This window comes from Sardina pilchardus, chromosome 5 (assembly GCF_963854185.1).
Source record: "Sardina pilchardus chromosome 5, fSarPil1.1, whole genome shotgun sequence".
NCBI lineage: Eukaryota > Metazoa > Chordata > Actinopteri > Clupeiformes > Clupeidae > Sardina > Sardina pilchardus.
The window spans coordinates 31,883,765-31,899,192 of NC_084998.1; the positions used below are offsets into that span (position 1 = coordinate 31,883,765).

General features: G+C 41.9%; 1 protein-coding gene across 1 annotated transcript in view; it reads left to right on the forward strand.

Annotated features, from left to right (window-relative positions):
• Positions 1-15,428, forward strand: part of si:ch1073-416d2.4 (coiled-coil domain-containing protein 42 homolog) — a 74,357-nt gene that overhangs the window by 32,969 nt on the left and 25,960 nt on the right. Inside the window, exons 3-4 of the mRNA XM_062537268.1 lie at positions 570-615; positions 718-894. Coding sequence (XP_062393252.1) covers positions 570-615; positions 718-894 — 223 coding nt within the window. The remainder of the gene's footprint in view (positions 1-569; positions 616-717; positions 895-15,428) is intronic.

The following is a 15,428-nucleotide window of genomic DNA, read 5'->3' on the forward strand; positions in this document are numbered from 1 at the left end:
AAGTGAAAGCAAAACCGGCGTTGAAATTGCCAATCCTGCATAGTTTTCCTTTAAACTCAAAACAACTTTGGGAAAGGCTATTCAACATTAAGAATAACCTACCTTTGTAGACCTACTAGATTAAAATGGTTCACTCTAAAATATTTTTTCGGTGGTCATAAAAGAAATTAGTATGAATGTAGCTTAATATAGCCTATTGTTTCTCATAAGCATATAGTTCTACTAAAGTGTTTGTGAAATATAATTATCTGAAATGCAATATTGGCTTTCAATTTTTAGTTTGTTTAACCACAGTTGATTTGATCAACATGTAAACCACACCAATGGAACGGAACTCTCACTAAAATTAGCGAGGCTTATCGAAATGAGCCAGGTTTAGCCTTTAGCAAGGTTGATGGAATACCCCCCCAGGGCTGCCCTGTACAGCTCTGGTAGGGTCTGGGCAGCATGCAGACACCCACCCTCACAGTGAATAACCCAACCTCATAAAATGGTGGCGTGTTCCTTTAACATAGACTTTTTATGGTAAAGGTCAAATTCTTAAAAAAAAAAATCTTTGTTTGTCACAGAGAGCAGAAGGATGGTGATACTAATTTGATCCCTGTTATAACAGAGGTAAGAAGTCAATGTGTTGATGCAAAGATTTCCATACAACAGTATTTCTGTTAATTTTCTGTACTGTTCCTTCCCTTCTACACTGATGGATTTCCTTTGTAGTCCAAAAGTAGGATTTTGGAGACAGGAGTAAACACCATGCAGCGAACCCTTGTATTAAAGAAACAAGTTGAACTGGATAAGCTGGACAGTAAGTTTGCACACAAACAACAAGAGTTTCAAGTTAGAATGGAGGCCCAGGAACACAAAAGAGCTGATCTGCAGCATAAACAGCAACAGGTGAGTCAGACTCAGGTGCTATTGCGCATTCAAGAACCAAATGAAACATGTTGTCCCATTTTCATCAGTTTTCAGATTTTATGTGATGATTAGGGCCTATGTCCATCAATCACGTTTTTTTGCGGCGACAGCGGTTATTTTCTATACAAATTCTGTGAATTTTAGCATTCAAAGCGCTCAGTGCCCTCAGCAGAAGAAAACCCATGGCGCTGAACGTTTTTTTCTGCAGCGCTCAGAGCACTGAAAGTTGAAATCGGTTCAACTTTTAGAAAAGTGCTGGGCTCGTCAATGTCACTTCTCTCTTGATAGCCAATTAGAATCAAGCAAGGGACGGAACATACTGTCAGCAGTGTTGGCAAAGTCCTATGTGACTAAATATTAAACCACTGCTGCAAACTGAACAGAAACAGAATTGTACTGTAATGCCAACTGAGCTCCTTTTGTCTGTTGAGGTCATATTTTGGTGAGTTAGTCTGTGATTTCAGTTAGCTAGTTAGTTAGCATTAGGCAACATTCCAAATAGACATGCTGGCAAACGATGTGGGTAACATAACAACAATAAACAATTGACTGAAGCACTCTGAAAATGAGGATGATGGCGCGATCAGTGCAAAAAACTTTGATGGACACAGGGTTGGTGGACAACATCCCCACTTATTGACTATTATTTTCATATTTTGTAGGTTTATGCATTTTATATGTTTTGCATGCTTTAATGTAACTTTTCTCTCTTTTAACTCATTGAGTGCCAACAACGTAATATTGCGTTTTTAGCTCCCATGCGTAGTGTCAAAAACGCAATATTGCGTTTTTAGCTCTTTTTTTATTACGAAACTAGACACTCTAACTCACCTTATGTGCGATTTTTGGAAGTCTATCATGAAGAGAACTGAAGTAGATGACGATCGAAAACTCATGAAATCTCACAATCTGGACATTTTATCTGGACATCATATCACAACTTGGCATTTGATTGATATTGCCGCATGAATTGTGGAGAATCAGGCACGTCAAGTCAATACAAGGTCATTTCGTATTTTTTCGAGTTTGTCACAAGGTGGCAGTCTCAACAATGGGATAGTCTATCCAGTGTTTGTTATAGCTCAGTGGGACCGAGCATCGAGGAGAGAGTTTGATAATCAAAGTAGCCTATGGAAGAGCTAGCCTTGCTGCATTACCTGCAGCATGTTAGAGAGATTGAACTGTTCATTGACATAGGCTAGGGCGCTTTAAATACACGTAGGCTGCACTTCCCTTGATCATCACTGACAAGGGCCGCGTTTCCCAAACACGTTAAGAAGCTCTTAACGCTAAGATCTTCTTTGGAGCGCTCTTAAGAACGCTGTGAAAGAAGAACGTTTTTCCCAGAGTCGCTCTTAGCTTAAGAAGATCTTTCACTAAGAAGGAAACGTAAGATCGAGCTGACCCATTCTTAACAGCCTTCTTAGCGATCAAATGCTTAGTGATCATAGCCTGCCGCTAGGGGCACCTAGATTTCTAGGCTTTAGTGATCAAGCTGCGTCAGGGAAATGTATATCCTCCACTTTTTTAAACAATAAAACAATTTTCAATGTTGCAATGCACTCGTGGCTGCGGACCACTGGCGCAAGAAACATAGACTTAAAAAAATGATATTGAATTACATGTTTAAGTTTTCAACACATCTGCATATGAGTTTATGATATACTTCACACACAAAAAACATCAACAACCCTGTGGCATTTCACAGATATCAAGGAAACAGATGTAATTGAACTAAGCTGAACCTAATCCCATGAGTGTTGCCAAAGTCTGCGATGTAAAAGTCCAGTTTACATTAATGCATACGTGTACCCCACTCGCAGGCCACATGGGCTGGAGGGTTACATCCTCTCGGATATATTGAAGTAGACTAGCCTACATCACATGCCTACTACCACACTATCTATAAGAGAGATGGTGTCTTGCATGAGTTAATATATGAATGGCCTGAGCTAATAAAAAATAGGCCGAGGCTATATTGATAATCACCCTGTTTTATCAGTTAGTTTGAGTTTTTTGGCAGACCTAAGGAGCAGCGACCGCACAGCCCAGGCTGCAGAAGTGCCGCAAGGGCGCAGCAAATTATCTTCAGAAACAACATATTTAAGCTCACGATATTCACACCGGCCCAAAACGTTAACGGCCCACCGGGAATCCTCCCGAATCTCCCGATTAGCCACCCGGGCCTGCACACACACACGCACGTCATGTTTGGGTGATGTTGTTCCCGTTTGTTTAAAAATGTCTGTTTGCTCGTTGGGTTAACAACACACTTCCCTAGCTGTTCATTGCATACAGTTTGAAGGAATTATTTTTAAAAACGAAGGAGGATGTTTTCCATATAGCCTACCCTGCTACATAATTCGTTGTCTTAGATTTCGCAGATACTGACAGCCAATAACTTGTTGGGGGCCAAGCAGCGAAGCTGCGAGGCAACCCCTAGTGATTGTACGTATTCTTATTATTGGGGGCCAAGCAGCGAAGCTGCGAGGCAACCCCTAGTGATTGTACGTATTCTTATTATTATTATTATTATTACACATTGCCCATTTCCCAGCCAACCATACACTCCAGAGTTCTGAAATTTGGCACACTCATTCAACTTCAAATTTGCCCGAATCTATCAAATTTACAGACAACAAACCCCAAAACTCCAGCGCCACCAACAGGTCAGGCTGAATTTTTCTAAAAGTTACCCAGGTCTCAAATTTTGTCCATTTCTTACCAAACTTGTCACACATGACCTTCAGACAAGGCCACTCAAGACTTATCACTTTGTTAATAAATATTCAAAAGCGTTTGCCTGTCACAGCCAATCAAAGTTGGTGACGCACCAAAAAACAGCATGTGAACCTATTATCTATGTAACCAAAGAACCATACAGTAAAAAGTTGGGATATTTTGGTACACTTATTCTCCCTAAGCCAATGACCACATACCTCAATTTTCAGACCCCAGAGCCCAAAACTCCAGCGCCACCAACAGGTCAAAATTCATCAATTTTTCAACAACATTAATGCAAATAACTCTAAAATGCTTAGACCTATCAAGCTGAAACTTGCTCAGTACATTAACGCAATAGGTATAGCCCCACCCACCAATTAACAAGACTTTTCCACAAACGCTGTAGCGCCATCAATAGACCAAGGTCAAAACTTTCAAAAAGTTTCACAGGTCAGAGATTTCATCCGATTCTCACCAAACTTGTCACACATGACCTTCAGACAAGGCCACTCAAGACTTATCACTTTGTTAATAAATATTCAAAAGCGTTTGCCTGTCACAGCCAATCAAAGTTGGTGACGCACCAAAAAACAGCATGTGAACCTATTATCTATGTAACCAAAGAACCATACAGTAAAAAGTTGGGATATTTTGGTACACTTATTCTCCCTAAGCCAATGACCACATACCTCAATTTTCAGACCCCAAAGCCCAAAACTCCAGCGCCACCAACAGGTCAAAATTCATCAATTTTTCAACAACATTAATGCAAATAACTCTAAAATGCTTAGACCTATCAAGCTGAAACTTGCTCAGTACATTAACGCAATAGGTATAGCCCCACCCACCAATTAACAAGACCTTTCCACAAACGCTGTAGCGCCACCAATAGACCAAGGTCAAAACTTTCAAAAAGTTTCACAGGTCAGAGATTTCATCCGATTCTCACCAAACTTGTCACACATGACCTTCAGACAAGGCCACTCAAGACTTATCACTTTGTTAATAAATATTCATAAGCGTTTGCCTGTCACAGCCAATCAAAGTTGGTGACGCACCAAAAAACAGCATGTGAACCTATTCTCTATGTAACCAAAGAACCATACAGAAAAAAGTTGGGATATTTGGTACACTTATTCTCCCTAAGCCAATGACCACATACCTCAATTTTCAGACCCCAGAGCCCAAAACTCCAGCGCCACCAACAGGTCAAAATTCATCAATTTTTCAACAACATTAATGCAAATAACTCTAAAATGCTTAGACCTATCAAGCTGAAACTTGCTCAGTACATTAACGCAATAGGTATAGCCCCACCCACCAATTAACAAGACTTTTCACAAACGCTGTAGCGCCACCAATAGACCAAGGTCAAAACTTTCAAAAAGTTTCACAGGTCAGAGATTTCATCCGATTCTCACCAAAATTTGCACACACCATCTTCAGACCATGCCTTCTAATCTGATTGCTTTCTGGAAGAATTGACAAAATGATTTGCCCTTAACAGCCAATCAAAATCACACAGACATTAAACCTACATCTCTATGGAAGCCATAGAACCATACAGTGAAAAGTTTTGAAATTTATCACACATATTCCTCTATGGCCAATTACCACTTTCCCCAATTTACAGACTCTTAACCTCAAACCTCTAGCGCCACCAACAGGTCAAAATTCATCAATTTCTTAACAACATTAATGCAAATAACTCTCAAATGCTTAGACCTATCAAGCTGAAACTTGTTCAGTGTATTAACGCAAAAGGCATAGCCCCACCCACCAATTAACAAGATTTTTCCACAAACGCTGTAGCGCCACCAACAGACCAAGATCAAAACTTTCAAAAAGTTTCACAGGTCGGAGATTTCATCCGATTCTCACCAAAATTTGCACAGACCATCTTCAGACCATGACTTTATCATTGCATTGCTTTATGGAACAATTGACGGAAGTGCTCGTCTGTAACAGCCAATCCAAATTGGCGGGCGGCGAAGCCGCCACACAGGAAGTGAACCTATATCTCTGCAAGGCTTTCACGTATCAAGACCAAACTTAGAACATGGGCTCAGAACCCAATTAAGAGAAGCCTCAACAACTTTGGTGCCCATTGACAACTGTGGGGGCGCTATAGTAACAGGAAGTAGGCTCATATCTCAGCGATGCTTACACGTATCGAAACCAAACTTGGTATATGGACTTGGGACCCCACCCTGAGGACGTACAATACATTTGGTGCACTCTGACCACTAGGGGCGCTATAATTAGCAAAACTTTCTCGTATCAACACCAAACTTGGTATGTGGACTTGTGAGCACATCCGGAGGACCTACACTAAATTTGGTGACGTTTGAACACTAGGGGCGCTATAATAAACAACACTTTCACCTATCGACACCAAACTTGGTAAGTGGACTTAGGAACACATCCCAAGGACACACACACAAAAACAAAAAAAATAGAAATTAATTTTGCCTATTTTCTTCACATCCACTCTCTCTCTGTCTCAAACCCAGACACAAGCACACACACCCTCCTCTATGGTGGTCGTGGGGGGGGGGGGGGTTCCATTTGCACACGCCCACTCTCCCATTTCATGTCTTTTGACCACTAGGGGGGCGCTATAATCACAGGAAGTCAGCTCATTTTTCATTAATGCTTTCATCTCTCTCGCTCTCTAACCCAGACACAAGCACACACACCCTCCTCTATGGTGGTCGTAGGGGGGGGGGGGGGTTCCATTTGCACACGCCCACTCTCCCATTTCATGTCTTTTGACCACTAGGTGGATGCTAGAATCACAGGAAGTCAGCTCATTTTTCATTAATGCTTTCATCTCTCTCGCTCTCTCACCCAGACACAAGCACGCACACCCTCCTCTATGGTGGTCGTGGGGGTGGGTTCCATTTGCACACGCCCACTCTCCCATGTCATGTCTTTTGACCACTAGGGGGGCGCTATAATCACAGAAAGTCAGCTCATTTTTCAGTAACGCTTTCATCTCTCTCTCTCTCTCAAGCCCAGACAAAAGCACACAAATACTCCTCTATGGTGGTCACAGGGGGAGGGGCGGAGGGGAGTTTGTCTTTCCAAATTTCCAAAGCTTGGCCCCCACATTGCTGCTCGCAGCTTTAATTATTATTATTATTATTACACATTGCCCATTTCCCAGCCAACCATACACTCCAGAGTTCTGAAATTTGGCACACTCATTCAACTTCAAATTTGCCCGAATCTATTAAATTTACAGACAACAAACCCCAAAACTCCAGCGCCACCAACAGGTCAGGCTGAATTTTTCTAAAAGTTACCCAGGTCTCAAATTTTGTCCATTTCTTACCAAACTTGTCACACATGACCTTCAGACAAGGCCACTCAAGACTTATCACTTTGTTAATAAATATTCATAAGCGTTTGCCTGTCACAGCCAATCAAAGTTGGTGACGCACCAAAAAACAGCATGTGAACCTATTCTCTATGTAACCAAAGAACCATACAGTAAAAAGTTGGGATATTTTGGTACACTTATTCTCCCTAAGCCAATGGCCACATACCTCAATTTTCAGACCCCAGAGCCCAAAACTCCAGCGCCACCAACAGGTCAAAATTCATCAATTTTTCAACAACATTAATGCAAATAACTCTAAAATGCTTAGACCTATCAAGCTGAAACTTGCTCAGTACATTAACGCAATAGGTATAGCCCCACCCACCAATTAACAAGACTTTTCCACAAACGCTGTAGCGCCACCAATAGACCAAGGTCAAAACTTTCAAAAAGTTTCACAGGTCAGAGATTTCATCCGATTCTCACCAAACTTGTCACACATGACCTTCAGACAAGGCCACTCAAGACTTATCACTTTGTTAATAAATATTCATAAGCGTTTGCCTGTCACAGCCAATCAAAGTTGGTGACGCACCAAAAAACAGCATGTGAACCTATTCTCTATGTAACCAAAGAACCATACAGTAAAAAGTTGGGATATTTGGTACACTTATTCTCCCTAAGCCAATGACCACATACCTCAATTTTCAGACCCCAGAGCCCAAAACTCCAGCGCCACCAACAGGTCAAAATTCATACATTTTTCAACAACATTAATGCAAATAACTCTAAAATGCTTAGACCTATCAAGCTGAAACTTGCTCAGTGTATTAACGCAAAAGGCATAGCCCCACCCACCAATTAACAAGATTTTTCCACAAACACTGTAGCGCCACCAACAGACCAAGATCAAAACTTTCAAAAAGTTTCACAGGTCAGAGATTTCATCCGATTCTCACCAAAATTTGCACAGACAATCTTCAGACCATGACTTATCATTGCATTGCTTTATAAAACAATTGACGGAAGTGCTCGCCTGTAACAGCCAATCCAATTTGGCGGCGAAGCCGCCACACAGGAAGTGAACCTATATCTCTGCAAGGCTTTCACGTATCAAGACCAAACTTAGAACATGGGCTCAGAACCCAATTAAGAGAAGCCTCAACAACTTTGGTGCCCATTGACAACTGTGGGGGCGCTATAGTAACAGGAAGTAGGCTCATATCTCAGCGATGCTTACACGTATCGAAACCAAACTTGGTATATGGACTTGGGACCCCACCCTGAGGACGTACAATACATTTGGTGCACTCTGACCACTAGGGGCGCTATAATTAGTAAAACTTTCTCGTATCAACACCAAACTTGGTACGTGGACTTGTGAGCACATCCGAAGGACCTACACTAAATTTGGTGACGTTTGAACACTAGGGGCGCTATAATAAACAACACTTTCACCTATCGACAACAAACTTGGTAAGTGGACTTAGGAACACATCCCAAGGACACACACACAAAAACAAAAAAAATAGAAATTAATTTTGCCTATTTTCTTCACATCCACTCTCTCTCTCTGTCTCAAACCCAGACACAAGTACACACACCCTCCTCTATGGTGGTCGAGGGGGGGGGGTTCCATTTGCACATGCCCACTCTCCCATGTCATGTCTTTTGACCACTAGGGGGGCGCTATAATCACAGGAAGTCAGCTTATTTTTCATTAATGCTTTCATCTCTCTCTCTCTCAAACCCAGACACAAGCACACACACCCTCCTCTATGGTGGTCGTGGGGGGGGGGGTTCCATTTGCACGCGCCCACTCTCCCATTTCATGTCTTTTGACCACTAGGGGGGTGCTATAATCACAGGAAGTCAGCTCATTTTTCATTAATGCTTTCATCTCTCTCGCTCTCTAACCCAGACACAAGCACACACACCCTCCTCTATGGTGGTCGTAGGGGGGGGGGGGGGGTTCCATTTGCACACGGCCACTCTCCCATTTCATGTCTTTTGACCACTAGGGGGGTGCTAGAATCACAGGAAGTCAGCTCATTTTTCATTAATGCTTTCATATCTCTCGCTCTCTAACCCAGACACAAGCACACACACCCTCCTCTATGGTGGTCGTGGGGGGGGGGTTCCATTTGCACACGCCCACTCTCCCATGTCATGTCTTTTGACCACTATGGGGGCGCTATAATCACAGAAAGTCAGCTCATTTTTCAGTAACGCTTTCATCTCTCTCTCTCTCTCTCAAGCCCAGACAAAAGCACACAAATACTCCTCTATGGTGGTCACAGGGGGAGGGGCGGAGGGGGGGTTGTCTTTCCAAATTTCCAAAGCTTGGCCCCCACATTGCTGCTCGCAGCTTTAATTCTGTTTGGTTTGGTCTATCCAATGAGTGCAGAGCTATCCCCCCCGCCCTGTATCGGTTGAATCACGCCCCATAATCGCAGCTGAATGGAGCAGTTTCAGACTCATATTCTGACAAGAATTGAGTATGACGTCGTCAGGCTAGATATTTAGAGCTTGATAACACATATCTAGATTTTTTTTTTTAAACTGACATTTTCAATGTGTTTTAATTGTGTTTACACAGCATTCAATTAAAATATTATTTCCGTATACAATGGAACCATAATGACAACAGAAGGGACCCAGGTACAAGGGACAAAGGAGTTTTAACACTTTGAGTGCCAAAAACAAACTGTGCTGCCATGCTGCCCCGTGTTGTCTACTTGTTGATGTCATGTGAGGAAAGATTAGCAGCAGGGGCCTATTGCACAAAACTAGGATAAGGGATTAACCCGGGATATCTTGGTTATCCTGGCTCAATTTATCCGTGATCCAGTTGCACAAAAGCGGGATAGGGGGCAGCAGGATATGTTATGGTATAAGTCACCATGGCGATTTATTCTGTGGAGCTAGCCTGCTCCTGACCAGGCTCACAGCCAAGATAAATTGATTCTAATGGTAATTACATAATCTGATTGGTTCAGATAGCTGTCATTCAAATGAGACCTCCACGTGATTTTTTTTAAAGAGCTGTAGATTCCATTTATATATTATTTGCAACATGCATTTACTCGCAAAACACAGCAGAATGTCTGCCTAATACCATATGGATGTCATTTAAATTATGGCGGCCTTATAATTAATAACATAGCCTACTCGTTGTTTGCTTCTTTTTTGACAGATGTTTGATGAATAGGCTGCTGTAGTAGTTGATTGGAAGTGGAGGGGACATTTTTCGAAGGTGTTTTGAACTAATTCGGCTTTTAAGACAAATTAAGATACTTTGTGCATCTTTGCGGTGGCAAAGCGCTTTCTAATGACGTTGCGTGCCGAGACAAGGAAGCTCTCACACACGTGGGTGCATACTAGTGGTGGGCCGTTATCGGCGTTAACGTGCTGCGTTATCGTGCAACTCTTATCGGGCGATAAAAAAAATATCGGCGTTAATCTATTCTCAAAGTTGGGCTGGGAGCTGGGTCTATACCACGCAAGCTATGATCACTTTCACCTTGATATCTTAGCGCGAACGCCAATGTTTAAGAGTGCGCCTGAAAAAAGTCTAGGTCGCACTGGTGCACCTGACGCTGCTCGGCTGCTTTCTTTCACAAGTTGTCATTGTAGACTATGCGTGCAACTTTACCAAACAGTAACCAATGATACATCCTCCCAACATGGACGATAAGCTCAGACCCCTCCCGAATGGCACCTGATCGCTCATTCCTAATAGAAGTAACCCCCTTGGCCCGCTTTCTCTCCCTCTCCCTCTCCCTCACTCTCCCGTGCGCGCTCAATGGACACTCGCGAGTCGCGACCCGCCCCTCGACATGCACATTTAATCCAAATAAAACATTCACTATCGTGAAAGCAATGATGCATATAGAAGACGTTAGCTAAATTAATATAAATTCCGGTTATCATCATTGCTGCAGAAAGTTGATTAAAACTCTTACATTCAAGTCACTCTTGCATGAGTTGGATGATAATCTCAATACCAATGTTTTCCAACTCCAAAACTCGAAAGGAGAAAAAGTATTAGCCCACATTGAAACTTACAGTAAACACACGTGGGGAAACTGAGCAGTCCAACTAGTAAACTATGATAAACTAGCCAACTATGCTAGGCTTTGTTTACATTTTGAGGTTTCAAGCAGACAGCTGAATTAAAGAGGCAGAGTTGTAATATAGTAGGCTGCAATATGCATAAAGTGTGCCGTCATGAATATCAGACATTTCAGTATGTAGAATAGGCTTATATAAATAATTTTGTAAAGAAAAAAATCTTTTATTGTGTTTCAAGCTTTTTCTAGACTTTTTGTTGTTAAAAAATCATTATATGAAAGGACAGCAATAAAAAGGGGACCTTTTAGCGTTAAAGGCGATGCAATGAAAAATGTGGGTGCACCTAAATTTTGCGCTGGTGCACCTAAAATTAATCTAGATTAATCTAGATTAATTTCAAGATTACAGTGAGATTAATCTAGATTAACAAAATTAATCTATGCCCACCTCTAGTGCATACGTAGATTTGCATTCAGTTGATCTGCCACACCTACTCCCGCTATGTAACAGAAATAATCATGATCCCCCATCCAAAAAAGTAAAACTTTACCTCGTTGTTAGTCTATATCAAAAGCGGTTATTCACTTTGTGTGCAAGACGCTATTTTTCGCGTCTTTTTTATTCCAACCGTGAGTTATTTGGGGGAGAAATGAGAATGCGCACACATACCGGATAACTTACACCTGGCTTGATGAATCCGTGTCTGCTTATCCTGGACTGGTCTTTGTGCAACCAATTAAGCCGGTATGCTCTTGTTTTGGATTCAGTGATCGCAGCTCAGTAACTTATCCCGGATATCTTAATTCTGCTTTTGTGCAACGGGCCCCAGGTCTCTGAAAATAAGTTTATCCACCAAAGCGTACAGTCATTTGAGCTAAGCCCATTTATTAGGGGTGTCAACAATAATCGATTCGGCGATGCATCGCAATGCGGGGCATGCACGATTCAGCATCGATGCGGCAACGTCCCATAATCGATTATGTCACTATTTATTTTCTGGCCTTGACTACAATAAAGTTGACGTTTCAATTACAGTTTTTTTCAATTGTTTACACACAATTTTTAAAACAGAGTTCTTTTTAACAAAATGTAAGCACAGGTATCCAAACGCCACACTCAGTTTGCATAATTCCTAGATTCTTTGCAAAATGAAACACTTAAGTCAAAACATACACACTTCAGTCAAAACAAACACACTTCAGTCAAAACATATACACATATTTGTAAAAATGCTATTAGTTGTCATTTAACAAACACAGTCCTCAATGATCAGACACTATTGCAGCCAGTTTCACACTGCAGTGATAAATGCAAAACACATTTGTAAAAAGAAAAATTATGAAATAGCATGTGCTAGATGTTTGCCCAGACATTGTTATGTAAGGGATAATTTAGATGTCAAAAAAATAGTGACAAACCCACAACATTCTTCATGATTAGTTCGACATAGGAAAAAATGTACACAAATAGGTCTATAAACTTGCACTTGCACTGCACAACACTGATGCTGTAGACTGAATATTTCAAGTATTTCTTTCAATACTTACAGTATTTCTTACCATAAATAGTTACAGTAATCAACCAACAATGAAATCAATGAAACAAATAAAATCTGTCGACAAATAAAAGCTACTGCATAAAGTACATACACTTTGACTCTGAAGAACAACTACTGTAAAAGCAACAAGACTGTATAGCACACCTGAGTGCTGCGTTTTCAATTTTGCACATGTGTGCTTACACACCTGGTGGATGTGATTATCCAATTCGTTCATTAGTGTAGTCATTGGCAATCTGGGGCTTTGTAATGACAAGGAAGTAACCTCACAATCCTTATCTGTGCGATTTTTGGCCCATTTTGCCACGATTTTTGAGTCGTGCGACTATTTTGGGGATCGGGCCGAATTTTGGCTCAGTCGTGCGTCTCGCATCGTGTAGTATACGTGGGGTAACGAGATGCGATTACCACCTCACGACCACCTCCCGACCACCTCCCGATCGATCGGGAGAATATCAAACTTGTTTGAAATCCTGGTCGCCCCTCGTGAGTCTATCGCACTGCTGAAGCACTGTTTGAGCCGATTTACCTCAACCTGTCACACTACACATGCGCGAACACAGATACGGACAACAAAACAAACGGTGTTGCCATAGTCTGCTTATTTTAAGTGACTTGATTTTGTGTGAAGTTGCTAGTTGCACGCAGCGCCTACACGTATACTTACACAGGGGGCATTTTGAACAGCTGCGTCGACTCTCACTGTAGGCTCCTCTATGACCACCCCAGAAATGTAAAAGGGGTTCGGGAAGGGGATGCTATAGCCTTTTGGGGTTGTATGTTTATTATGGCTTATTTTCAGAGACCTGCTGCGTATTTCTCCTCACGTGACCTGGCAACACTGAAAGCAATAGACCTCTGAAGTTCGCCTACAAAAAAGCCACCATCTTTGCCCAAATAAGGAGATCCGGTATCTTGAGATTTTTTCTATGGGAAAATAACATGGGGATTTTGAATTAGCGCACCTTAAAACTCTCGCGGGGATGATGACATTGGAAATGCAGACGTTTTTCACTACACAGTTTTGTCCACTGCCGTCTAGTGGATACTGTGATCTTTGGTAGGTGAAGACGGCACACTTTGATCTTTGCTACCCCAGAGCTAACTTATCATGCAACTTGCCATAGGCAGTTAGCTTCAATTAACTCCCGGATCTCCTTATATGGGCAAAGATGGCAGCTTTGGATCCTTTTTGTAGGCGAACTTCAGAGGTCTATTAGCCCTTTTCACGGTGATGTCAGACGAAGCGTTGCTGGGTATCCTCCGGCATGTCCAGCCGCCAAATACTACAGAAGAAGAAGAAGTATTCATGGGTTTCATCAGGTCCTTTTCCACAGGTGTATACAATCAAGCACCATGCAGTCTGCATTGATAATCAAGGTGCCTACAGAATAGACTGTTAGAATTTGTATTATGGCAAGAAAAAAGCAGCTAAGTAAAGAAAAACGAGTGGCCATCATTACTTTAAGAAATGAAGGTCAGTCAGTCCGCAAGTGCAGTCACAAAAACCATCAAGCGCTACAATGAAACTGGCCGTCCCAGGAAAGGTAGACCAAGAGTCACCTCTGCTGCGGAGGATAAGTTCATCCGAGTCACCAGCCTCAGAAATCGCACGTTAACAGCAGCTCAGATTAGAGAACAGGCCAATGCTACACAGTTCTAGCAGCAAACACATCTCTAGAACAACTGTTAAGACGAGACTGCCTGAATCAGGCCTTCATGGTAGAATAGCTGCTAGGAAACCACTGCTAAGGACAGGCAACAAGCAGAAGAGACTTGTTTGGGCTAAAGAACGCAAGGAATGGACATTAGACCAGTGGAAATCTGTGCTTTGGTCTGATGAGTCCAAATCTGAGATCTTTGGTTCCAACCACCGTGTGGACCGCAGAGTGAAGGCAAAAGGGCCAACAAGTGCTAAGCATCTCTGGAACTCCTTCAAGACTGTTGGAAGACCATTTCAGATGACTCTTGAGGATCATCAAGAAAATGCCAAGAGTGTGCGAAGCAGTATTAAAAGCAAAATGTGGCTACGTTGAAGAACCTAAAATAAAATATTTTCAGTTGTTTCACACTTTTTTGTTAAGTATATAATTCCACATGTGTTAAAGGGATAGTTCGGATTTTAAGACACGAAGTTGTATGGGTTCCCTGTCAGCAACGTAGTGCATCAGCACTGACTTACCCCCGACAGCGTCCTGTGAGCCGAGATCCAGCCGGTTTTAGATCGTTTTTGATGCTGAAGAAAGTAGTCCGGCAAGTTTCTGGGGTCACGAAAGTAAAGTGTTTTTCTTCTCAAAACCATATGCGTTCAACAGAGTGATATATTTGCACCACAAAAACGTTGTCCAGGAAAAATTCAAACCTCGTTATCACTTACTTATTTTTCGCGATTCCTATCACTGCGCGCTACTGACAGCTGGACAACGTTTTTGTGGTGCAAATATATCACTCTGTTGAACGCATATGGTTTTGAGAAGAAAAACACTTTACTTTCGTGACCCCAGAAACTTGCTGAAGAAAATAGTCCGGCATCAAAAACGATCAAAAACCGGCTGGATCTCGGCTCACAGGACGCTGTCGGGGGTAAGTCAGTGCTGATGCACTACGTTGCTGACAGGGAACCCATACAACTTCGTGTCTTAAAATCCGAACTATCCCTTTAATTCATCATTTTAATGCCTTCGGTATAAATCTACAATTTTCATATGTCATATACAGTAGTATGAAAATAAAGAAAACTCTTTGAATGAGAAGGTGTGTCCAAACTTTTGGTCTGTACTGTATATAAATTATATGTTTATGGTAAAATATTATTCTCATGCCTGACTGACA